We start from the raw sequence: 25527 nt of genomic DNA, 5'->3' as shown, positions 1-25527 counted from the left end.
ACCCCACCTCCGTTTGAGGGTCCTGGCCCTTCCCCAAGCACAGGCCTGGCTTCATCCAACAACCTGGCCCACTCTCCTCTGCACCAAACCGCCAAAGCTTGAGGCACCAGAGGCAGGACGTGCAGATGAGTCACCCTTCCTGCAGTCCGAGGGAGGCTGAGAGGCGGGATCCCCCAGACCCGCCCAGTCCCCGTTGGGGTGCCAGGCCTGCTGCCGCCCAGGTTCCAACCCCCTGCAGAAACCCCATTTTCTGCAGCTGGGCCCCACTCCTGGTCTCTGGCCTGCCCCTTCAAACCTTGTAGAACTGGGGTCTCTCCCAAGTCCTCAGCTACTGGTAAGGTCAAGGATACCGGGAAGGGGGTGAAGATTACACAAGCGAAGGAGCAGGGAGGTGTGGTGGGAAACGGATTTGTGAAGGGAGTCTGGCAGGTTAGGTGAGGCCCAGCACCCAGCGCAGGGCCCAGCCCAGCCAGCAACTAGCACTTTTAGATTCTAACCAAGAGCAGCCCGGAATGCTCGGAAGCAAGACAGCTGGCAAGTTTGGATCCAACTCAAGATGACCTGCCAGGGAGCAAACCCTGAGCAAGAACTAGCCCAACCTCACCCAGCTGGATTCCACCCTGGGACTCTCCTGCGCCCATTCTTTCCAGAACCCCAACTGTAGTCCAAGTACCCAGCTAGATGACTGCCCTACACTCTCCCAAGCTACCAGACCATGTGTACCTGAAAAGATCACCTTCTTCCCCTCCCAAGCTAAGCCCTTCTCTGTGCTCAGACTAAGGGTGGGAGAAAAATAACACATATAAAACCATAAACTAGAGACCAAAGGTTGAATCGTGACTGTTTCTGCATCTGCCTCAAAATGTGAATTGAACTAGAGCTTTCCAACTTCACCTAAACTGGTAATACACACGGGGACCTTCAATGCTTTTCAGAAAAGACGACAGAAAAAAAGACAAAATAGAAACAAGACCCTGTGGGGGCACCTGAGTGGCTCAGTCGGTTAAGCGTCTGCCTTCGGCTCAGGTCATGATCCCGGGGTCCTGGGATCGAGTCCCGCATCAGGCTCCCTGCTCGGCGGGGAGTCTGCTTCTCCCTCTCCCACTCCCCCTGCTTGTGTTCCCTCTCTGACTGTGTCTCTCTCTGTCAAAAAAATAAATAAAATCTTTAAAAAAAAAAAAAAGAAACAAGACCCTGTGAAAAGAGCATGATAAAAATTAAGCTCAAGAGAGAAAAACTAGTACCCCCAGGTCTCAGTGGGTTCTTAGGTGGCAAGTCAGACTGCTCCACGTTCCAGGAAGCAGCAGGGCACATTTCCAGTACAGGCTCCAGTGACACCCACTGGGGTCCAAATCCTGTCTCCAGAGGCAAGTCACTTACATCTCTGAACCCCACTTCCTTGTGAGAAAGTAGGAATACCCCAGAGATGATCCGCAGCCAGGTTAGGGCCAACAGGCCAGCCCTGTTCTGAGTAGTCTGTGCCTGATATTCCTGCCTGTTTGAAATATTTCAACTAAGACCCTCGATGCCACCACCTCCCTCCCTCCCAAGGCATCTGTGAGAAATAACGTGAAGTCCCTCCACACACTGTGCGCTACCGTACCTCAGCAATCCAGACCTGAAGAACTGGGTAGTTACAAAGCTCCATGTCACCACCCACCCTAACTGCATCCAGTCTTTCCCAGCTAGGCTAGAAGTCAGTCATCACAGTAGAGGCAGAGTGAATACAGTCAAAACTGAGAGAGGCCCCTCTTCTGCCCTTCTGAAGACTCCTCTCCTGCAAAGGGAGGTACTGCAGGCCCAGAAAATACCCTGCTTCAACGTATCTATACTCCCCTTTGAAGAAGCCATCACTCATAAAGGAGGCAGGACAATGTTCAGTTTCCTTTAATGACCCCCATCTCCCTGAAGGGCAGGTACAGGCAGCTAGGCGATGGCAAGAGATGTTCACTTGAAGATCTTGCCCTGATTGAAGGTTTTGCCCACATGCTGGAAGGCCCCCTCCCAGGAAAAGTACTCTCGAACCAGCGTCTGGGTCTCCTCGCTGCCAGGATCCAGTTTCCGCCATGTATAGGACTCGTAGTCCACCTGCCAATCTGGACTCAGCTGGGGAGAGAAAGCCAGGTTAAGCAGCATGTGGTCAGTTATCAGACACTGTCCGACACCTGTTACTTCCAGCTCAGACCCACGTCATCGGATCCTGAAATGCAGTGACCATGGCAGTCCTTCCTGTGTACATTCCCTGAACTCTCCTGAATGCCTACAAGCACAGGGATGAAGGTGGCCTTCCCATCCCCTTGCCCCACCTTGAAGAGAAAGACTCCTCCCCTCCACCTTTCCTCACCGGAAAGGCAAGCTCCTGGCCTCGGAAGACCCAAACTCCAGAAATGGAGCTGCTATTGTTGGTTCCAAAGAGGATGACGCTGGCAAAGGCATTCTTCCTCAGCTTGTCCAACCGCTGGAACATTCCTGAAGGGGCGAGGGAGAACACGCAGGCTTTAGAATCACATCCCCCACTGCCTTGTCCTCCCCCTTCCTCTTCCTAGACCCACCCTCTTCTCACCAGTGATGAGGTTGCAACTCATGAAGGTCTGGGTGAGCTCCTCAGGGAAGCGGTACTCAGCGTACCACAGAGACCAGCCATCCTTATCAAAGTGCTCCCAAAAATACGGCAGCGCCACAGAAAGTGTGTCCTCATTGGAGTACTTGCGCTTAAATTCGTCCAACACAAAGGTACTGAATGGAGGAAACAAGCAAGGTCAATGGGCAGAAGGCCCTACTGAAGCAACAAAGCGTTGTCAGGCTAAGAGCAACTAAGGGCAAATTTCACTTAAAATATACTGGTTTAAAGGAAGAGGTCACTGGATTGGCAGATGGGTACAACCTTGTAAGGGAAGAGAGCTAAGGGCATATAAAGGGGCATATAAAGGGGCACTCCTCTGCTCCCTATTTGCAGCCTAAATCAGCTAAGCTTGAGGAGGGTGGGATCCACTGCGTGGGGGGGGGCCTGAGGGAGCCCTGCCCCAAGAAAAGGACGGCCAGCTGCTGCCCCCTGGTGGAGACCCAGAATGAACACTGCCCCTTTGAGGGCCCACCCCCTCCACAGGGCCCTTTCCCACTGAGTCACACTCAGTCCCTGACTCACCCAAGTCTCTTCCCCCACCACAGGCCTCTTCGGGTTACACACACTACAGTGGGACAGTAATGTAAGCAGCAAATGTTATCAAAGGGCCTCTGCCCCAGGCCCCCGACCTTATACCCGTGGCCTTGAGTCACTCTGCCCGGGAACAGCCCGGATGCTGCAAAGCCCTAGTTCAGGTACTGGAAGCAACCTGGCACACTGAGCTGAGAAGGCTCTGCCCTGTAGAGAGTCCCTCCCCTCGTGGAGGGTGCGCTTTCTTTCTTTCCAGTTATAAAACACCACACGCTGACTGAAGAAAATCACCCGCAATGCCAGCAAACAAGAGAACGTATTAATATGTTTATGTCCTTCCCGTTGGTGGCTTTCCAGAGCTTGTGACCTTCCAGAGACGATGTGTGTAGTTCTGTGCCTTCCATGATTTGTTCATCTAATACTGTCACCCCATCAGGGATTCTTTACAAGTGTTTTAAGATTTTTTATTTATTCATTTGAGAGAGAAAGAGAGAAAGCGAGAGCACAGGGGCGCCTGAGTGGCTCAGTCGGTTAAGCGGCTGCCTTCGGCTCAGGTCATGATCCCAGGGTCCTGGGATCGAGCCCCGCATCAGGCTCCCTGCTCGGCGGAGAGCCTACTTCTCCCTCTCCCTCTGTCTGCCGCTCTGCCTACTTGTGCTCTCTATCTCTGTTAAATAAATTTTAAAAAATCTTAAAAAAAAGAAAAAAGAAAAAAAAAGAAAGCGAGAGCACAAGCGGAGGGAAGGTCAGAGGCAGAAGGAGAAGCAGACTCCCCGCTGAGCAAGGACCCAGACACGGGACTCGATCCCAGAACCCCGGGATCACAACCTCAGCCGAAGGCAGATGCTTAACTGAGTCACCCAGGCGTCCCTTACAAATGTTTTATATAAATATTTTATTTATTTATTTGAGAGAGAGAGAATGAGAGACAGAGACCACGAGAGGGAAGAGGGCAGAGGGAGAAGCAGACCCCCTGCTGAGCAGGGAGCCCGATGCGGGACTCGATCCCAGGACTCCAGGATCATGACCTGAGCCGAAGGCAGTCGCTTAACCAACTGAGCCACCCAGGCGCCCCGTCCCTTACAAATGTTTTAATGGCTAAATAATCCTCTACTGTATGACTGTGCCATAAACCTATTTTAAAAAACCCTTGCTAAATGTTTAATTGGCTGAATCATTCATTAGTATAAATAATGCCAACAAACCCTAGAGTTAAAACCATTCCTTTCCCTCTTTCCAGATAAGGTTAAGTGGTGTGACCGGCCCACTGTTACAATGTAGCAAAGCAGAGGCTGCCCTTGAATCATGGGTCCTTTGTTCCTTCCCAAATCCATAACAGAGACCTCCTCTGAGGAGTTTCTACCTGAACCACCCAAAAAAGGGACTGGGGATTTTTTCTTCACACCCTCCTGAACCCTTCGAACTTTATAATTTATGACCATGTTGTATCCGTTTCTCCCCAGATGAGGACAGGCTCTGAATGGCTCCTGAAACAATGTAGCTGGAAGGCATTAAAAGAACTAGAACCGGGGCGCCTGGGTGGCTCAGTCGGTTAAGTAGCTGCCTTCAGCTCAGGTCCCAATCCCAGGGTCCTGGATCAAGCCCCACGTGGGGCTACCTGCTCAGCGGAGCACCTGCTTCTCCCTCTCCCTCTGCCTCTCCCCCTGCTCATGCTCTCTCGCAAATAAATTAATCTTTAAAATAAATAAACAAATAACTAGAATTAACTCTTGACAAACAGCAGTCTTCATCTTCGAAGACATTACCTCTGTGGCGTTAAAAATCCTGGGGAAAATCATCTTGGCAGCCCAACAGAGCACCATGGTAATACAGCAAATTGGTATTAACCAATATTCCCAAAAGGATTTAAGTTTATTAATGATTTTCAGTCTACTGGTGATTTATTTTCTGCCCAGAATACACAGACCTAATATACGTGAAAATCTCTAGCTATCAATTAAATGGGTCTGTGTTACCGCAGCATATGTAACCGGGGTTAGTTATCACAGCTTATGTACACACACCAAAAATCCTGCTCACTCCTGACCTGCCCCTGTGTTAGGTTCAAGATCAATCACTTCAGTTCAAAAAGAAATACATCTGTAAAGAGCAGCTGCATCTGGAGACTTCCTTGGTCTTGTATGAAGTGCCTGGGCCTAAGAGCTACACTGCTTGCTCCCCAAATGGGGCGCCTGGGTGGCACAGTCAGGTAAGCACCAGACTCTTGATTTCGGCTCAGTCACAATCTCAGGGTTGTGAGATCGGGCCTCATTTGAGCTCCGCACTCAATGGGGAGTCTGCTTCTCTCTCTCTCCCCCTCTGCCCCTCCCCCTACTCATGCATGTGCCCCCCCAACAAATAAAATCTTAAAAAAAAAAAACTACCACCATTACAAAATGGGGGAGGGTGAACCCTGTTGAACTCCCATAGACCAACTAGTGAAAGGCTGGATGGCTTTGGGAAAGGCAAAGTGAGTGGATGAAAAAAGCAGGGAGCAAAGAGAACCATGTGAAGTAGCTCCGGACAAGACAGGTCTCATTATGCTTGCAATTCTAATGAAACGACCTAGGGCAGTAACTGATGACTTGAGTATAGAATAGCTGGCAAGTACTAGATGTCCCGCTTTTTTTCACACCAGAAAGTTTCCTGTTCTTCCAAGAACCTCAACCTTTACTGAAAAGGTTGGCAGTGGATGGGGTGATGACCATCCCATCTACTTCCTCCTTGAGGAGTTTAATTCCCCCAATCTGGGAAACAATGAAGCAGACAGGCACTGTGGAGTTATGGTGACCCTCCCTTCTCAGTGAGAATGTTTATACTGTCTGTTCATCAGAAGAGTAAAAATATAGAGTGCCTGGGTAGCTCAGTCGGTGAAGCGTCTGCCTTCAGCTCAGGTCATGATCCCAGGGTCCAGGGATGGAGCCCCACGTCAGGCTCCTTGCTCAGTGGGGAGCCTGCTTCTCCCTCTCCCACTCCCCCTGCTTGTGCACACGCACGCACCCTCTCTCTCAAATAAAATCTTAAAAAAAAATTCACCCAATTTTTGAGTATAAACTCAAGAAATTGTTTTCCTTGCAAATAAAACATCTTTCAATTTTATACAGACAACCTAAAATGGCCCTGGCTGTGAGAGGGGAACACACTAGGCGAAAACTGGCCTTCTTGAGTCCCACCCCCCCTACCCTCCAATACCCTTACCTCTTGGGCAGGTGAGCAAAGGGGTCCTTGGCCTTCGGCTCAGCAGCCAGTGCCTGCTCACATTCATCCATCTCCTCCTCAGGAGCAGGGGCAGCAGCCTTTTTCTCCTCTTTCCTCTCAGCCTGGGGCTTCTGCTTCTCTTCCCGAGAACCCTTCTCTTTCCGTGGGGTGTCCTTTTTAGGCTGGCTCTCTGCAAACTTTTTAGCTGGTGCAGAGAAAGGGAGAGAAGTCAGTGTCCTGCCTCTTTCCATATGCCCCTAAAGGCAGGCAGCGAGCAAGGTGATGGAGGAAAACCGCTGGGTGGGACGACTACGGGATCTAGGCCCTGGACTGCTCGGCCGCCAGCCCCTGGTACATCCTGGAGCAAGAACACAACACTCGGCAACACACACACGGACACCACGGTTTCTGTATGTTAACGCCAATGAAGGAAAGTCTGTATGCGTATCAAGTATTGGTCACTACGTGGGATTCCCTACATTCTGTGGGTCCACGTAACCCACAAGCTTGATGATGGGCAATCGAGGGGCGGAGACCGAGCCAGGCCACGCGCTCCTCCCCCAGCAGACTCACCGTCAAACTGGGCCATCTTCTCGCAGAGCTTCACCTCCCCCAGGACGGCCCGGAACTGCGGCTGATTGATGCAGGTGACGAACCAGCGGGTGGTATTGGGGAAAGCCTGGCGGAAAGAAGGCTCCAGGACCTGTCAGAACACAAGGGCAGAAGCAAAGGTCTTGAGGGGTTTCAAGCCAGAGACCTTTGTCTCTTTCTACACCAAGGCTCCATCTCCCTCTCAACCCCGAGAGGGCAGCTCCCTAGATACCATCCAACCCTGGAGGGCTGCTTCCCATTGACCTTCCTCCTTTACAGGATAGTCTGACTTAATGCACTCTTGATCCCGTCTTTCGTTTACAACAAATCTACTTGATAGATATGTTCATATGGAGCCCTACTCCTTTTACAAAACCATTTCACACCTACACATTCTAATCTTTTAAATGTCATGTGTCGGGGTGCCTGGGTGGCTCAGTTGGTTAAGCGACTGCCTTCAGCTTAGGTCATGATCCTGGAGTCCCGCATCAGGCTCCCTGCTCGGCAAGGAGTCTGCTTCTCCCTCTGACCCTCCCCCCTCTCATGCTATCTCTCTCTCGTTCTCTCTCTCAAATAAATAAATAAAAATCTTAAAAAAATAAAAATAAAAATAAATGTCATGTGTCAGGGCGCCTGAGTGGCTCAGTCAGTGAAGCGTTTGCCTTTGGCTCAGGTCATGGTCCCAGGGTCCTGGGATCGAGCCCCCTGAAATGAGCCCCCCTGCTCAGCAGGGAGCCTGCTTCTCCCTCTCCCTTTGCCCTCCCCCCCATGTTCTATCTCTTCCTCTCTCACATACATAAGGTCTTTAAAAAAAAAAAAAAGTCACATGTCAATAAAACTAAAAGCAAACAAAGGTGGGGCAACACAGCTACCAATACTCAATACTCATTTTGCCAAATAAACAAGATAACAAAAACATTAACTACAGGATATGTATTTTTTTTTTTTTTAAGATTTTATTTATTTATTTGACACAGAGAGAGAGAGAGACAGCTGGAGAAGGAACACAAGCTGGGGGAGTGGGAGAGGGAGAAGCAGGCTCCTGGCCGAGCAGGGAGCCCGATGCGGGGCTCGATCCCAGGACCCGGGGATCATGACCTGAGCCAAAGGCAGACGCTTAATGACTGAGCCACCCAGGCACCCCAGGATATATATTTTTCTTTCACCAAACTTCAGAAACTAAATATTCAATAACCCAAAAAAGTTAAAAACAAAAAAATAAGTATTTCAGAGTAACACACAGTCCTTTAAACTAAACTTAGCTTCGTGACAAACTTATTTACCATCTTTTAGTTTGCTAAGATCAGAGGGAAACTAATTCTGTCACAGAGACAGACCAGAGCAGTCAGTTCTGTAGTACTTGGCTTCAAATCCGATGCCACCACTTACTAGCTATGTGCCGTTGGGTCAGGTTCCATTTCTCCTCACCCACATAGCAGGTAAAAACTAAGAGGATCCCTGCAAGGCCTCTGGCACAGGATCTGACACAAAGTAGGTGCTTTCCACCCCCCCAATTATTACACTACTATTCTGGACTAGTACCAGTCCAAGAGCTGCTGGGATGCCTGGGTGGCTCAGTCACTTGGGCCTCTGCCTTCATCTCAGGTCATGATCCCAGGGTCCAGGGATGGAGCCCCACACTGGGCTCCCTGCTCAGCGGGGAGCCTGCTTCTCCCTCTGCCATTCTCCCTGCTTATGCTCTCTCTCTCTCTCTCAAATAAATAAATAATCTTTAAATTAAAAACAAACACAGGGGCGCCTGGGTGGTCGGTTGAGCATCTGCCTTCGGCTCAGGTCATGATCTCAGGGTCCTGGGATCGAGCCCCGTATCAGGCTTCCTGCTCAGTGGAGAGTCAGCTTCTCCCTCTCCCCTGCTTGTGCGCTCTCTCTCTAATAAATAAATAATCTTTCAAAAAAAAAAGGGGGGGGGCGCCTGGGTGGCTCAGTTGGTTAAGCGACTGCCTTTGGCTCAGGTCATGATCCCGGAGTCCCGGGATCAAGTCCCGCATCGGGCTCCCTGCTCAGCGAGGAGCCTGCTTCTCCCTCTGACCCTCCCCCCTCTCATGTACTCTCTCTCTCTCATTCTCGCTCTCTCAAATAAATAAATCTTAAAAAAAAAAAAACTTTAAAAAAGAGCTGCTGCTCTGCAACATGTCATCTTCTTTGACCTAGTAACCTCAAGACTAATTATTACCTCGCCGGTTTTACAGCTTACAGAGGAGAAAAAGAACTAAAGGAATTCCTTCTCCCTCTCTCAAACACACACACCCCCCTCTACCTACAACTCGTAAGTAATGAAGCCAAGAACTGAACCTAGCCTGCCTCCGGAACATCTTGATACTGAAGCTACCAGCCCTACCTCCGTCTTTACAACTAACCACAAGCATAGCTGGACTTCCCAAAAAATACGGAAACAAACTAAACATCTTCGCTGCCAAACAGAACCTTAGGAAACAACGTTACCAAACTTCTCAGAGGAGAGAAAGCAGTCGCTCACACTTGGGATCCCTAGAGACCAGCTGTTACCGGACACTCTCTCATATCCAAGTCCTCGGCAGAATACAGGGTAACCTGGAAGACTCATCACGTCGTTTCTAACCGCCCCCACCCTCTGCCAACCTGATTCTTTATAAACGTCACCTGTTTATAGAGCCACAACAGGGTGCAGACAACTGTGATGTCAGCCAGTGTCACACGTTCGCCCACCAGGAAAGTCCTCGTCTTCAAGTGAGCATCCAGTAGCCCCAAAATTCGCCTCACTTCCTCCTTTGCATTCTCTGTGGCCTATTGATTTAATATGATCAAAAACTTAATAGTGGGTACCCATCCCTTTCCCTGCTCCCCTTCCCCAATGACAGGACAAAGGTAGCTATTTCATTTACTAAATCCTGGCTCATCCCCATCCTCTTTCAATGGAGTCAGATCCTAGGATCACTCCAAATGTATCACAAATGAAGCTCTCCATGTCAAATTTCTTCGTGGTGCAGTCTGGATTAATTTCCCACTATACTGACCTACTCCCTTACCTCTGGATTTTAGAAGGAACCTTAGAAGTCGTTTAACCACCCCCCTACCATTTGGTATAGCTTTTCTACAGCAGAAATCTCTCCTCTGACCACTCACAAAAGGCACCACTTCCATTGGGTCTGTGTGACAAAGAACCCAGATATCACCAACTGCAACCCAAATTCACACCCCAATGATGAGGTCTTTTATTATCCACATATTCTTAGCATCCCCTTCTCTCAATCTATTTTATTTCTCACTTCCTGACGCTCAGGAGCTGATGCCATCCCTGCCCTTGGCTTCGCCCCCAGTTCCAAGGCTTACCTGCTTATTGTGGTGCATGATGCCCAAGGTGGGGAACACCCAGGTACTGGCTGGGGGCACTATGTCGCTATCAGCGAAGCTCACCCACTGCACCACCTGGGCTGCTGCCTCTGGAGTGCTTCCCCGCAGCTCCTCATTGCTCACTGCAGAGGCAGAACACAAAGGTCAGAACTTTGGGGTCATGCCAACATCAATCCAAGTCCATGCAAATTCCTCTCCTGTCCACTCCAGCTCACCCTCATCCTCTCCTACCTCCTTCATTCCAGATCTTCCCATTCCCACACCCACTGCAAATTACCATAGTACGCAATGGCATTGCTCTCGAACACACAGAATCCATCGTCACCCTCAAATGCTGGAACCTGGGACAAAAGTCAAAAGATAAGTAAAATTCAGAAAAATACGTGAAATACACAGTAAGTTCTCACTAGCCAATCCCAGGAAGTGAAATCATTTTGGATAAAAATTCTCACATAAGGCTGACAACCCTTACTCAGCCAACTATTGATACAAACTACTGGTACTACCCGTAACCCAGGAATGAGAAATATTTGTTTTCCCTTACAATCTAAACTCACATAAGAAACCCCAAAGATTAACATATTTTTAAATGTTCATATAAAAATCCCTCAATCAAACAGGCAAAAGATCAAAAACCAAGTGTCATATCTCTGTCCACATTCTTTAAAGTATGGCTCCCCACACTGCATTTCTCTCTTCTCTGTTTAGCTTGGTTATTTATCGATCTCTATAAGCCCCTTGGCTGGCTCATGGCAGATACTTGATACATTTGCACTGAAAACCATCAAAACTCACTCTCTCCCACAAATACAAAGAAACCTGTGAATTTTGTAACAACTCACTGGACAGCTCTGCATTATTTCTAACTACATGTAAATCTACATTCATCTCAAAATAAAAAGAATTTTATTTTTTTTTTTTTTTTTTTTTTTTTTTTTTTTAAAGATTTTATTTATTTATTTGACAGAGAGAGATACAGCGAGAGAAGGAACACAAGCACGGGGAGTGGGAGAGGGAGAAGCAGGCTTCCCGCCGAGCAGGAAGCCCGATGCGGGGCTCGATCCCAGGACCCTGGGATCATGACCTGAGCCGAAGGCAGACGCTTAACGACTGAGCCACCCAGGCACCCTAAAAAGAATTTTAAATCACTGAAATGCAAAGGAAAAAAAAGGTTACATGGAAAGCTCCCTTTCAAAGATGGAGACCATCTTCAGAGTGAGACAGTCTCAGGGCTCCTTGAGTTCTCAGGACCTAAGACCCCTCTTCACTTTCCTACTTACCTTGCCGGCAGGAAATTTACGGAGAAATTCAGGGGTGCGGTTGGTTTGGCCAAAGTGGAAGTGGGGTGGTGCGGAGAGCACGCGGACCTGAGCCCCGCTGTACTGAGCAGCAATGAGAGCCTTGAAGGCCCTCCAGTTTTCAGGGTATGTGTACAGGGTCTATGGGAGAAAGGGGGGAGGGAATATTAATGAGTAAAAAGATCCCAGTCCTAAATGTCACCTCCCAGGATAAATTCCCTGAGTTACTCCCAATCTGTTCAACTCACTTTTACTCCCCCTGGTGAACCAAGCTCTCTAGTACTGTGGTCATGTGTAATCAGAGTCCTCTGAAATACCGGAGACAGAACTACACACCAACTGCTAAATAAAGCTTGTTGACAGGCTTGACCCTCCCTGAGGACAGCCCTAGAAGCATTCTCATCTCAAATACATCCTCGAGAAACCCAGAACCGGTAGTTCCCTCAGACTCCACCTGCCGACACACACACACCCCTCCCTTCCCGGAGCCCTGGCTTCATTCATTGACGGTGAGCGAGCGAGTACCTGTCTACTCCACTGCGGAGCCGCTCACCCCTTCCAAAGCATCACCCTTGTCTCTCACACCATTTCCAAGTTCCCCTCAGAAGAGCCGCGGAGAAACCGAATGGCATCTTCTCTTCCTAAATCAACTCGTCCTCCCCAAAGAACCCCTCCTTCTTGTCACGCGTACCGTCCCTCCGGTTCTGTCCCGCAGTGAGTTCCCTGGCGTTGGCTTCTCCTTCTGTTAACCTGGCCAGCACGGTGTGACTCCACCGTCCGCAGAGTCCTCCCACTCCCAAACCTCCCCGCCAGACGACCCTTAACCGCAGGCAGCCGTACCTGCCCACAAAGACCCTCCTCTCCACCCCATCCCTGCTGTTGCCCCACAAAACGGTCGCAAAAGTTCTGTCAACCTGCCCGGACCCCACGTCTCGAGGCGGCAATGAACCCGAACCCCCTTCTCAGGCCCCAGACGGCCAGGATCCGACATCTCTTTTCTCCTCTACCCCAGACCCTTCCACCTCTTTGGCCTCCAAGAGTCCCAGCCTCAGTTCCCCTCAGGGGCCTGGAAGCCTTGCTCTTCAACAGTACGGTCTCCACACCCCGGATCAGTTCCCCACTCGGCTCCAGGACTCCTCTGACGCCGGAGGGCCCTACTCGGGCAGAGGATGGCGTCGGATACGGTGACCTGGATCGCTGGAGCCGGCAAACTTACCCCAGCCGCCATGGTGATTCCGCAGAGAAAGGGGGTGGGGCTCTCGGCGCTGCCGCAAAGTAAGCCGTCAGGGAGAGAAGGCGGGGAAGGGGAGAGCCGTGGAGAAACAGCAGCCGCAAAGCGAGGACGGCACAGAAGGCATACGCACGACAGTTCGGTCTCCCGCGGCGGCTGAATTGGAAAAAGAAGGGGGTGGGGCCTGCTGGTCTGCGAGGCTGAAAGCTCGCGCCTGCGCAGTGGGGCTCTTGGCTGGCCCGCACCCCCCCCCCGCCCCCCCGCCTCCAGCCCAGGCATGGCCAATCCGAGTCCCGACGTGGAGGTTGAAGGTGCGGAGGGTAAACTGTGAGAACGAGCTGGAAAACCTCCCCTTGTCTGCGACGTGGCACAGCTGCCAACTCCGCGCCGCGCCGGCTCCCAGAGGCGTTCCCCTCTAGCTCGGGAACCCGCGGTGACTTGACGGAGATCCTGCCAGGCCCCTAACATCAGGATTGTGGGACACTCACAGGAGCGGAAACAAGTCCGGCGTGGATAAGTCCATTTGTCCATTTGTTCCCGCTCTGTTTTTTTAGAGGAGAGAGTGAATATCTAACCAGAGCCCAAGTCAGAAACCCTCCCAGAGTGAGGTTTCCTCCCATTAAACCACCCTACGGCTCCGCGATGCATTCGCTGCAATAAGGGCCCTGATACCGAGCCTGCAGAGCCTGCAGCCGGGGAGAGCCGAGGGAGAACACATGGCGGATCCCTTCCACCTGTCACCCTGGAGGCGCTGCCAGTTTACCCATGATGGGCTGCCCTTTACCCACGCTTAGGTCGGAAAATGTTTCCCCCATTTTAACCAGAACTCGGTTAAGTGAGAGAGTGGACGAAGAAGCCTGAACCCCAATTTCAGGCCATCACCATATAAATCCCGGTGGCAAGGTAAATGTGGAGGCAAACTTGGTTCTTCTGCCAGGTACTGCCCAAGCCGCCCAGCCGGCCCTCCATCCTTCGGGAACCCTACCGAGCGGGCTCGGGGTGCAGGGACACACACACACCATTGCAGGCGCTCGCTGCAGGCTGTGATAAACGGTAGGAAGGAAACAGGCTGAGACCTATTTTAGGGTAGCCAAGGACGGCATGGCTGAGAAGAGGCGGTAAGGTCTGGGGAGGACAAGTACTGGGTGGAAGAATTACTACCAGGTGGAAATCAGAGGAAACTGTAGTGTTCATTAAACTAGCAGCTTTATTGCCCCTTAGGGTCCCTGTCTTCACTCGAGGAGGTTCCGAAGTGCTTGAGGGAGGAAAACCTGTAAGAAATGATGGAGGTCAGGGAAGAGGCCTTGAGAATCCTGGATTGGGGTCACGGTGAGAGTCTGGTCAGCCTGGGAGGCAGATGCCACAAAGGTGAGGAGCGGCTCAGCCTCGGGCCGCTGTGCAGCACTGCTCAGTGCTCCCAGCTCCTGGGTGACCTGAGCCTCAACTGCCAGCCACTCCGCGGTGCCAGCGCCGCCTGCACGTGTCCCCTTGGTCTGCTGCTGCAAGCGTCGCCGGGCCCGCCGCCGCCCCTGCCACACTCGGTGCCACAGGGCACAGCGCCAGCTCACTGAGGGGAGCCCCACGCCCTTCCCTGTCTCACCTCGGGACCCTTCTCGGGCTGCCTCGGGTCCTTTGGGCCCCTGCTCTGCCAGTGCTGCAGGGCCCGGCTGCACCTCTTCACCAGGGGCTAGCTGCTTTCCTGGCGTCTGGGGTGGCTCCCCTGGCCGCCCGGGGCTCTGCACCCAGTCCTGCACCGTCTCTCCAACCTCTACAACCATTTCCTCCACCCCGTCTTCACTGTGGTCCCCGATACACCCCTGCTGCTCCTCCTGCCCTTCCTCACAGCTTTTTTCCTGTCCATCTAGTTTCAACCTTTTGCTTGTCCCTCCCTGAGGAGACTCCTCAGGTCCCCCTCTGTCTGACCGCAGTCTCTTGGTTCCCTGTTCTATATGGCACCCCAGTGCTTCCCTTAACACCTGGGCCAGGGCAGCGGTGAGCTGGGTGAAGGGAGCAGGGGGTAAGGGGATGGGTGTTGCAGACAGCAAGGAACTAGGGGAGCTGGGCTGCAGAAGGGGGAGCAGCCCCCAGTCCCGACCCCGGCAGGAACGCCGCTGGTACTGGAGGCTCCGGCAGTAACTGGCTGCCGCTCGGCAGCAGTTCTGTAGCCGCCCAGCTACCCGGCTGGTCACGTTGGCTGCCACATTGTGACTCAGGTCAAAGGGGTCCTGGAGATTCATGGGGCCAAGGCGCAGACCCTCCCAGCGATTAGAGAGCAGGCCCCCTGCCACAGGCAGTGCCTGACCCTCCCGCAGGGACAGCAGTGAGCCACGAAGATCCCAACAAGAGACGCAGGAGAAGAACTGGGCTAGCAGAGAACCTGGAGGAGGAGGAAGACCAGGCAGAAGGGGTTACTTAGAGGCCGGGACCGAGACAGGCCTGCACTAGAGGCATTCTCTTAGAAGGACTTTCTTTTCCCTTCCAAGTAGCTCAGAAGAGTGTCAAAAGCCAGACTCCTCTGATCTCTACATAAACAAGAGGCCCAGCCTCTCTCCCCATGCCCCCATTTCTATCCACAGCCAGCCCCAAAGGCCCCAGAGTCCCCATCTTTGGACTTGGCCCTTGCATCACCACAGGATCCTCAAGCCCTTGCCTGTACCCCGGCTTCCCCCCCAGATGCTGCTCCTTCCCCTCGCTAGCAGTGTAACCTTGAGCAAGCCACTTAATTGCTCCAAGGCATGGTTTCTTCATCTGTGAAATGGTATTAACCATACTAGCTCTCCCACGAGGTTGCTATGAGAACCATGCCTGGCAAATGGTAACTGATGGATATAACCTACAGTTGTGATTAACATCATTTATTAATTCTCTCCCGGGCTCCCCAAACTCACTGAGGGGCTCCTTATTGGTGCTGGGCTCCAGTCTTGAGGCATCCCTGGGGAAACTACAGTCCCAGCCATCAACCTCCACCTGCTCACCCTCACCTGTGAAAGAAAAAAAGGTGAGGGTCAGACCAGAAGCAGGAAGATTTGGGGGTGACAGCAGAGATCTCATTCCTGGGGTAGCTCAGTGCGTCTAAATGAGAAAGGAGGAAAGCGGAAGCTAACAAGATAAAAGAGGGTGGAGGCCAGGCCGCTGTACCTGCTTTCTGGGTGAGCTGGGACACAGTGGGCAACACAGGAGGGTCCCTGGTCTGAAGGAAATAGACCACGAGCAAGGTCAGGGCGTAGTTACTGAGGAGGGGACCACTTCCTGGGTAAACAATTATTCCAATTAGATTGGAGGTGCATCTAACACCCTGGTTGGATCTCCCAACCCTGGTTCCTGTACCTGCCTCCCCTCCCCTCCCTGAACCCCCACCTTTGCCCCAACACCAGCTCAACCCCAAGTCTGTCCTGATTCACTCTCACCTGACAGCCCTCGACCTTGAGCCCAGCAGCGGAGGGTGTACACGAGGGGCCGAACTCGCCCATCCAGCTCAGAGCAGAGACTCAGGAAGCGAGAGTTATGCAGGGCCAGCCTGGAACCAAGACAAGGATGTCAGTGCTGGGGAAACCCTCTGAACTATCACCCTAGCCCTTGTTCCAGGCTTGCAGAACGGGGGGCCAGCTGGAATGAGGCCAAAAGAGGGCTTCCCAAGTGTTTGCTGACAGTCATGTCAAGAGGCATGCAAAGAAAGGGTATGCAAAAGGATGTCACATGTGGGGGCGGGGGGTGGGGTAGACACACACTACATCCTATATGCCCATCCTGGATAGGATATTCAAGAAGGGTTTTGTTACAAGACTGCTCAAAGCCTTTCATATGCAAAGAAACAAAGACCAGAAGGGAGGGAGAGGGCGCCTGGGTGGCTCAGTTGGTTAAGCAACTGCCTTCGGCTCAGGTCATGATCCTGGAGTCCTGGGATCGAGTCCCGCATCGGCACCCTGCTCAGCAGGGGGTCTGCTTCTCCCTCTGACCCTCTTCCCTCTCATGCTGTCTCTCATTCTCTCTCTCTCAAATAAATAAATAACATCTTAAAAAAAAAAAAAAAGGAGGGAGGGAGAAAGAGACAGAAAGAGGAAGTGGGGGAGAGGGTGGGAAGGGAGAAACTGATTTGCATCTAACTTAGCATTTCCCAAACTTATTCAACCCTGGAACTGTTCTCTAAATCCCCTAAAGATAGTATTCCAAGGAACAACACACTTTACATTCATGAAAATGGATGCCAGACAGGAGACAAATGGCAGAAGGAGGGACGGGACCCAACAAGGATAAGCTTGAGGTTCAGCAAGTACAGGAGCTTCCTACACCACGGCTCCCTCCTCACCCACCCCAGAATGCTCAGCTGGCCTTCCCCAACCACCCCCCTAAACAAAGGTACCGGTTACTGAGGGAGACGTCACCGTGAAGACCTGAAGGCCGATGGCAAAACTTGACCACAGGGCGTCGGGCAGAGGGCACAGTTTGGACTCGATACACTCCAGGGACACAGCCCCGAAGAATGGATCCCACTAACTCCAGCATGGCTACCCCCTCTGTTTTCTCCCCGCTCAGGGCCTCTGCTAGTTCCAGGGCCTTCCCCAGGTCCCCCTCTCCTCGGTCCTCCTGCAGTGGTGAGGCTGGAGGCAGGGACTGGGGAGAGGCAAGGGTCTCAGAGGCCAAAGCAGAGTCCGGAGTCTGGGGTGCCAGGGAAGAGGAAGGAGTTTCATAATCCAGGGCTTCTGACTCTTGGGGAGAAGGAGGCTGTGAGTCTGGGGGGGAAGCCGGGGTACAGGCCAGGGCTTGAGGATCCAGTGGTGATGCAAGGGCCGAGTCCAAAGATGGAGACTCTGGGGCCTTTGGGGCTGGCTGTGGATAGAAATGGGCTCAGTGAATATTCACCTCTCCTGCTGTCCCCCATCTGGGCAACATTCCCCAGGATATATCTATTACTGCTTATATGCCAGGTCCCATTCCAAGGCTTTTATATATATTAACTTAGTTAATCCTCAGACCCCCTTTTTAAAATTAAAAATAACTTTGTCACTGTCATGAAAGGCAAAAAAAGGCAGAGGAACTGTAAAGGAGACAGAGGGGCCAACACTAGCCTGCTGGTGGGCAACTGATGAATGCAGGGGATGAGCTGTGGACTAAAATCTCGTAACTTTTTTTTTTAAGATTTTTATTTATTTATTTGAGAGAGAGAATGAGAGGGGGGAGGGTCAGAGGGAGAAGCAGACTCCCTGCTGAGCAGGGAGCCCGATGCGGGACTCGATCCCAGGACTCCAGGATCACGACCTGAGCTGAAGGTAGTCGCCTAACCAACTGAGCCACCCAGGTGCCCCTAAAATCCCATAGCATTTTACTCCTGCACCAGGTAACATGTCTGTCCTTGCTAACGGTACTGTGGCTGTACCCAAGGATGCCTTTGTGTTTCCCTAATAGACACTGGACTATTATGGGCATCATGTATGCACCCTGCTCTCAAATGATTCTGAAAATATAAAGTGTGTGTGCGCATGTATGTCTATATGTAGGGATAAAGAAAAAAAAGACTGATAAAACAAATTTATTTTTTAAATAACCCTTTTTGTGGGGCACCTGGGTGGCTTCAGTCGGTTAAGCGTCTGACTCTTGGTTTCTGCTCAGGTCATGATCTCAGGGTTGTGAGATCAAGCCCCACATTGGGCTCTGCACTCAGCATGGAGTCTTGAGATTCTCTCTCTCTCCCTCTGTCACTCCTTCCACTCGAGCTCAATCTCTCTCTCTCAAATAAATAAATAAATAAAATCTTTAAAATAACCCTTTTTGTAGGGGTGCCTGGGTGGCTCAATCGTTAAGCGTCTGCCTTCGGCTCAGGTCCTGATCCCCGGGTCCTGGGATCGAGCCCCGCATCGGGCTTCCTGCTCAGCGGGAAGCCTGCTTCTCCCTCTCCCACTCTCCCTGCTTGTATTCCCTCTCTCGCTGTTTCTCTCTGTCAAATAAATAAATAAAATCTTTTTTAAAATAAATAAATAATAAAAAAAATAACCCTTTTTGTAAAGTAGGGAGCATATGAAAGCTGTACTTTTGGCTCAACTTTGCTGTGAACCTAAAACTGCTCTAAGAAACAAAGCCTATTAAAAAAATACAACCCTTTCCTATTCCAAAAGCAGAATCTGTACATCAGATGTTAGAAAATACAGATAAGTAAACACATAACCCCCAAATTACTTTATTGTATGTCCTTTCATATATTTTTTCCCCAAAATACAATATTATATATACCATTTTGAAATCTGGTTTTTTTCTGTTACCAATGCCATGTATCCTGTGTGAATTCGTATTCATCCTATCTAATACCCATCTAATACATTCACATTTCTCCAATTATAATAACCCTTCCGGGTTCCATTATCCACATTTTACAAATGAGGAACTAAGGCATGAGAGAGACTGTGCTTGCCCAGAGTCCCATGACCATCCCCACTGACTCTTCCCAGCTGCCTCCCCGGTCACTCACCTGGGACTCTTCCAAGTCACCCAGATCCAGGAAGAGGTCAAGATCACAGCCATGGACATCAAAACTGTTTATGGAAGAGCCAAAAGGATGGACCACACAGCCTGGATGTCGAGCAGAAAATAAAGGTCGAGGGCCATTACAGAGGAGTATGGGGTGGAAAAACACAGTGGGGCACAAAGAAGGAAGAATAGCCAAATAAATGCCTCTAGCTGCTGGAGACCTGGGGAATGCAGACTGGGGGCAGGGGAGGGAGGGAGGACGGGGGCTCCAACATGCTAAGGGAAGTGACTCACCGGGGAAGAACTCTGTGAAGACCTCCTGCATCAGGGCCACCACGAGGCTCCGTAGCTGGCGCTCAGCCTCAGACAACTCCCTCAGCCCCACGAGTTTCACCATTTGTGCCCCCACATCTGGGGCCTCAGCTAGTGCTTTGGCCAGCTGGTGACTGTCAGGGGCCACTCCTTTGGGGGATTTGGAGGCTGGGCTCTGGAACTCTTTCTGCTCCCGTGGCCGGACCCGCAGGCGATGTCCTCCCAGGCTGTGCTGGGGCTGTGACAAGACAGCTTCCCGGGTCCCGATGTCCCCCATCTCCACGATAGCAAACACTCCCTGGCAAAACACAACAGGGGCAGGGATCATGGTTTTGGAATAAAAAATCCGAACACATGGTTTGACAGTGGGTGAGATTCTTTGAAATGGGGACCACCCTATATATTGGGAATATCTGCTTAGTGTTTCTGGAACAGGGAACATATTTAGAAAAACAATTCTCTCCCTCACTCCCATCCCACACATTTACTCTCATCCCATTCTGCCTCTGAAAATCCCATTTTATTTATTCCATTCTCCCCTACTCTTGCCAATGACATGATTTCACCGCTTATACTCTGATGCATCACCTAACTTTCCCTCCTAACTTAATTAGACCTTTTAGCATTGATTTAGAATCCATGTAACTGTGCTAGGTGGAAATATAAACATACCCTACCTTGAACAGACTTCCTATCTAGAAATAACAACAACATGACAGCGTGATTCTATGATCTGGTTGAGTTCCACAATATTCACTAGGAGATATATATATATATTTAAGGCAAAATGTTAGCAGGAGCGGAAAAAATATGACTGCCTCGGGGCAAAAGTCCATATTCTTTTACATTCTCTTCAGTAGTAAAGATAGAGCCTCATCCTGCTTATAACAAAGTATGCGACAATAACCAAGACAGTGCGATACTGGGGCACCTAGCTGGCTCAGTCCCTGGAGCCTGCGTCTCTTGATCTCGGGGTCTTGAGTTCGAGCCCCACGTCGGAGGTACAGGTTACTTAAAAAAAAAGGAAAAGAGGGTGCCTGGGTGGCTCAGTTGGTTGGGCGACTGCCTTCGGCTCAGGTCATGATCCTGGAGTCCCGGGATCGAGTCCCGCGTCGGGCTCCCTGCTCGGCGGGGAGTCTGCTTCTCCCTCTGACCCTCCTCCCTCTCATGCTCTCTGTCTCTCACTCTCTCTCTCTCAAATAAATAAAAGAAAAGAAAAAAAAGGAAAAGAAAAAAGGGTGGCACTGGCACAAAGACAGTTATTCAGATGAAGGAAATGAAACAAAGACTCCAGAAATTAAACCCATACCTCTATAGTCAACTGATTTTCACTAAAGTTGTCAAGACCACTCAATGAGGAAAGAATAGCCTTCCCAACACATGGTGCTGGGACAACTGGATAGCCACATATAAAAGAATAATATTGGGGGCGCCTGGGTGGCTCAGTTGGTTAAGCAGCTGCCTTCGGCTCAGGTCATGATCCCAGGGTCCTGGGATCGAGCCCCAAATTGGGCTCCCTGCTCGGCAGAGAGCCTGCTTCTCCCTCTCCCTCTGTCTGCCGCTCTGCCTACTTGTGCTCTCTCCCTCTGTTAAATAAATAAATAAAAATCTTTAAAAAAGAATAATATTGGACCCCTACCTTACATCACATAAAAAAATTAATGAAGTGGGGGGTGGGGGATATAGAGAGGAGCAGCCTCACCAGCACAGCACGCAGGCTTGAATCACACATGAGGAGTGATAAAACATTCTGGAAGGATGGGTGCAGAACCTTGTAAATATACTAACAACCCCTGAATTGTATACTTTAAAAGTATGAATTTTATGCTGTGTAAGTCACACCTCAATCAAAAATACAAGCGGCGGCGGGGGGTTGGGGGGGTGTACCCTTCCTACCCTCACTTCCACCCACGCCAAACACGGCAAAGAACCACAGTGAAACCAAGGAGAAAGGCAGCCACTTGGACCTGCCCAGGCCAATCTTCTGACTCTGAGGAATCATACTACTCACCAGACTGCAGTTCAAACCCAAGTATGCAATCAAAGCCCCAGCTAGAAATTAGGTGTCTCTTTGCCTGGCCTTGTCTTTGAGTGCACAATTCTCTCAAGAAACTAAAACTGAGAGAAGTTAAATAACTTGTGACTGCCTCCAAGTAAAGGCTTAATCCCCCAAATCTCCAACTTCCCAGTGATGCTGTCCCTCGAGGAAATGTTGTGGAAATGAAATGAGATACTGTATGTAAACCATTTAGCACATGATTAGGGCGTGATAATTGCTCAATAAAAACTTTAGTCATTACTGTCAAAATAATTAGAAGCCTCAGAAACGTGAGGTTAAGTTCAGAAAAAAGGTCATTCTCTACAACTGAAACAAATCTGAACAAAAACAGAGATACTGAGTTTTCTGAAAAAGGAATCTGGGGCAGACACTGCCAACTGCCCTCCCAATATACATTCTCCTTTTCTTTCTTACTAACAGAATCCCAATTGTTCAGAAGGGCAAGGTGTCCAGCTAAAAAACTTCATTTCCCAGGCTCGCCTACAGCTAGGGGTAACCATGTGATAGAATTCAGGCCAATGAGAAGTCTAACGAAGAGGCCCCTGGGAAAGACATTTTCCTGGAAAATAAAGAAAAGCAGGGGAAGAGAGGAGAGTCAGACTCAGCTGGCACTACTTTTATACTCTGTCCCTCAGCCTGCCCCCTCCTCTTACCCGAAGATGTGCAAACAGCATTATCACAACTAGGAAGGGAGAGCTACGTGCCAATGACAGAGCAGGAAAACAGTAAAGGGCTGAAGTGCCCAGGTCTGGACTTCTTGTTAAAGAGAACAATTAAGCCCCTTTTGTTAAAGCCTCTGTGAGTCAGTTGCTGAATGTGATCTCTAAGAAAAACACCCCAGCCCAGCCTAAGAGAAGAGACGGGCTGCCAAAGCCATTTGGGATCACCTAAGCCACGCCTACACAACCAGAGCACAATCTCAGAACTGTGATATGACGATACAACACAGCAGTACAACAGTGAACTTTTTTCAAAGGACTAAAGAGAAACTGACAAAAGCCCTGCCTGGAAGACAAAAAGGACCACAAAGAACAAGCTTATTTGTCTAGAAGACAGGGTATTTTGACCAGTTAATTTCAGTACCTCTCACTGTAAGTTAATAAACTGCTAGCTGGTTTATCAACCAGTCTCTTGTGGGGTTAGGATAGATCTGCCGATGGTGTGGTCTTAAAGCACCTACTTCATTGTAATTACTCATTTAATTGTCCACTTTATTCACTAGACTATAAGCTCTGTGCCTGCACGGGCCACATCTATCCTATTCACTATTGAAAATGCAGCTCTGACGCACCTGGGTGGCACAGTCAGTGAAGCATCAGACTCTTGGTTTCAGCTCAGGTCGTGATCTCAGGGTCTTGAGATCGAGCTCCATGTCAGGCTCCACGCTCAGCGTGGAGTCTGCTTGAGATTCTCTCTCCCTCTCAAATAAATAAATCTTTTTTAAAAAAATGCAGCTCTACACACAGTGCCTAGTACAAAGTCAACAGCTAATATTTGGCAACTAAAATGAAGACTGACTGACTAAATTAATGACCAACAAGTCCCCCAATGACTAACTCTAGTGAACTGATAAAATCCAAGCAGGGGCCGGGGAGGTGGGAGAGTTGGGAGGGGGGGGTTGCGGTTCGGGAAGGCTCACAAAGGTGGACTGGCCCAAGTATTGTGGTGTCCATCAAGGAACAAGCCACAGAAGGCACCAGCTGAAACAGGGCTGCTGGTTTCTCTCTCATTTTGTTTTGTATGTGGCACACCTGACTCATCCTTTACCCCAAGAGCCATTCACTCTACCTTGTCCTTGTCCATGACGACACTGGCCACGGGTCCAAATGCCTGGAAGTACTGAGTGAGCTGAGCAGAATCCACATCCCGGGGAAAGCCACTGACAAACACACTTCGAAGTCCCTGGGCCTTTCGGGCAGCTCGTAGTTCTACCAGGTGCCGGTGCTTCCGGCCCCCCAAGTGGGCATCTAGGCTGGGTCCTGCAAAGACAAACGTAAGACAAAAAACATCCAAATCACTCTTCAGTGTACTTACCCCCTGACTTTACCTAAATGCACTCCTAAATCCTACTAATCCTCCCAAGCCACAGGAAGTGTGACCTTTGAATATACAAAGTCCTGGCTCTTTTCACCTTCCTCTCTTGTCCATGTGTCTATATAAAGTATTCTAAGTGGTTCCCAGGAGAACTAGCTACAAGTTTTTCTTAAACCATCTCTAAGTGCTAGGTAGAGCAACACCTGCAAATTATAAAACAAATTAACAGGAAACTTATCCAGGTCATATACAGAAGAACTAAATAAAGCAGGACCCTAGACTATTCCCTCAAGGATGGTCTCTAGGTATGGTACAGAGATTGCAAGTGCAAGATTTGAGGTCACACTGCCCAAGTTTAAATCCCGGGTCTGGCAAACTGTGCGAGATCTTGGGCAAGTTACTTAACCTCTCTGTGCATGTTTCGTAGGACACAAAATTAAGATATTAATAGTACTTGCCACATGGTTATTATGCAATATAGAGTACCTGGCAGTCTGGTACATGTTGAACATGGGAAAAGTTAACAATTATTATTTTTATTAAATTCTGGGTCAGCTGTTTGTTGTCACCAATGTATATGATGGGCCAGGGAAGACTATGCTGGATTTTTGGCTTGCCCTACAGGACAAATAGTGATAGTGCCATTCACAAAGAAAAAGAACAGAAGATTCTGTTTAGGGAAGTTAGTGATTCCAGTTTAGGGAAGATCATGATTCCAGTTTAGGGAAGATCACGATTCCAGACTTCAGAAGTGGAATTTGAGTCCACCTGAGTGGCTGAGTCGGTTAAGCGTCTGCCTTCCGCTCAGGTCCTGGGATCAAGTCCCGCATCAGGGTCAGAGCCTGCTTCTCCCTCTGCGCCCCGCCCCGCCTTGTGCACTCTCTCGCTCTCCCTCTCAAAAATAAATAAAACCTTTAAAAAAAAAAAACCTTGAATTCGAGGTTTCATGTCCCCTGCGCTGTCATACAAGAACCCTGTCTACTTTGCCAAACCCACCTCCTTGCCACGCATGCCATGCTCCTTCGTACACCTCTCCCTTTGGGTGGCTCCTCCGTAGGGCTTCCCTGAGTTAATTACTACTTTCTCTGTGATCCTACAGCTCTCCAAACAGGTCTACTGAGCATTGGAATTGTCTCCACCTCTCGATGGTGAGTTCCTTCATCTCTGAATCCCCTCACCCCACCCGAGAGCCCAGCGGAGTACCAGGCACAAAGGTGGCGTCCAACAGACGACCGTTAAAGAGGGAAGAAACTTTCGCTGTGGAGATTTCGGATACCAGGAAGGAGGGGGTAAGGTGGTGGGACTTGCGCCACTCTCCAATCCCTTCGTACAGACGGCGTGAAAACGGAGGTGAGTGACCCTACCAACCGACTTGACAAGAACTATGACCTATAACCCTAACTTTCGCTAGGACCCAAAGACGAGAACTCACAACCACCCCCTCACAAGCCACCGCTTACGGTTGGCTGTAGTAACGTGGCAGAGGCAGCAGCGGAAACCCCCACGGGGCAGCGACTGGACATCCGAATCCACTGCCGCCATCGCGACTCTCCAGTACCGGCAACACACAACCACTTCTGCCACCACCGGAACTCACGCCTACAAATCGCAACGCGCTTGGAAGCAACTTCCGCCAGCCCGATAGGAAGTGACGTACGTCGACCAATCGCTCAAGCACACTCCTCGGGAAACTGAGCTCCTTGGACTCAGGGTTCCGTTTCCACCCCCGCGTTAAAGTCTCTTCCACCAGTTTCAGGGGAAGCCGCTCATCTTTGATACTTATCTGCATGCTGTAAGCCGATTGGTGTGCTCTGAGCCATTCAGGCGTTAATTGGCCCAA

At 50.2% G+C, this 25527-nt stretch overlaps 2 protein-coding genes across 5 annotated transcripts; both read right to left on the bottom strand.

The window, feature by feature from the left end:
• Positions 1-1871: 1871 nt before the first annotated feature.
• EEF1G (eukaryotic translation elongation factor 1 gamma) lies at positions 1872-12981 on the bottom strand. 2 transcript variants are annotated; one of them, XM_045893521.3, is made up of 10 exons: positions 12809-12969; positions 11575-11733; positions 10572-10635; positions 10274-10416; positions 9584-9727; positions 6926-7055; positions 6353-6557; positions 2564-2736; positions 2345-2469; positions 1872-2106 (listed from the first exon to the last, which is right to left on the bottom strand). In XM_045893521.3, exons 1-10 carry the CDS (start codon positions 12818-12820, stop codon positions 1948-1950), a joined length of 1314 nt encoding a protein of 437 aa, XP_045749477.1. In that variant the 5' UTR covers positions 12821-12969; the 3' UTR covers positions 1872-1947. The 2 variants fall into 2 exon arrangements, with proteins under 2 accessions (XP_045749477.1, XP_064432377.1); XM_064576307.1 differs by lacking the exons at positions 1872-2106; positions 2345-2469 and having other exon boundaries at positions 2712-3188; positions 12809-12981.
• Positions 12982-14015: 1034 nt separating this feature from the next.
• Positions 14016-25311, bottom strand: TUT1 (terminal uridylyl transferase 1, U6 snRNA-specific). 3 transcript variants are annotated; one of them, XM_045893519.3, is made up of 9 exons: positions 25148-25310; positions 23442-23632; positions 19577-19892; positions 19284-19384; positions 17184-17650; positions 16231-16340; positions 15962-16072; positions 15712-15804; positions 14016-15200 (listed from the first exon to the last, which is right to left on the bottom strand). In XM_045893519.3, exons 1-9 carry the CDS (start codon positions 25227-25229, stop codon positions 14056-14058), a joined length of 2616 nt encoding a protein of 871 aa, XP_045749475.1. In that variant the 5' UTR covers positions 25230-25310; the 3' UTR covers positions 14016-14055. The 3 variants fall into 3 exon arrangements, with proteins under 3 accessions (XP_045749475.1, XP_064432376.1, XP_045749476.1); XM_064576306.1 differs by lacking the exon at positions 25148-25310 and adding an exon at positions 24684-25134; XM_045893520.3 differs by lacking the exon at positions 15962-16072 and having other exon boundaries at positions 25148-25311.
• Positions 25312-25527: the final 216 nt, after the last annotated feature.

Source organism: Mirounga angustirostris, unplaced genomic scaffold, assembly GCF_029215605.1.
Source record: "Mirounga angustirostris isolate CCGP_5_RB_7025 unplaced genomic scaffold, mMirAng1.0.hap1 SCAF_13, whole genome shotgun sequence".
Lineage (NCBI taxonomy): Eukaryota > Metazoa > Chordata > Mammalia > Carnivora > Phocidae > Mirounga > Mirounga angustirostris.
Note: the sequence above shows the minus strand (reverse complement) of the source record. Positions and strands in the feature narration are given on the sequence as shown.

Excerpts from the sequence above, each read along its gene's own strand:
- TUT1 (XM_045893519.3), bottom strand. The coding sequence starts at position 25,229 with ATGGCGGCAGTGGATTCGGATGTCCAGTCGCTGCCCCGTGGGGGTTTC. Across the intron at positions 19,385-19,576 it reads CTTCACAGAGTTCTTCCCCG|GCTGTGTGGTCCATCCTTTT; the intron begins GTGAGTCACTTC and ends CTCGACATCCAG. Across the intron at positions 16,341-17,183 it reads GACGTCTCCCTCAGTAACCG|GCTGGCCCTGCATAACTCTC; the intron begins GTACCTTTGTTT and ends TCTTGGTTCCAG.
- EEF1G (XM_045893521.3), bottom strand. Across the intron at positions 10,636-11,574 it reads GTAAATTTCCTGCCGGCAAG|GTTCCAGCATTTGAGGGTGA; the intron begins GTAAGTAGGAAA and ends CTTTTGTCCCAG. Across the intron at positions 2,470-2,563 it reads GAGTTGCAACCTCATCACTG|GAATGTTCCAGCGGTTGGAC; the intron begins GTGAGAAGAGGG and ends TCGCCCCTTCAG.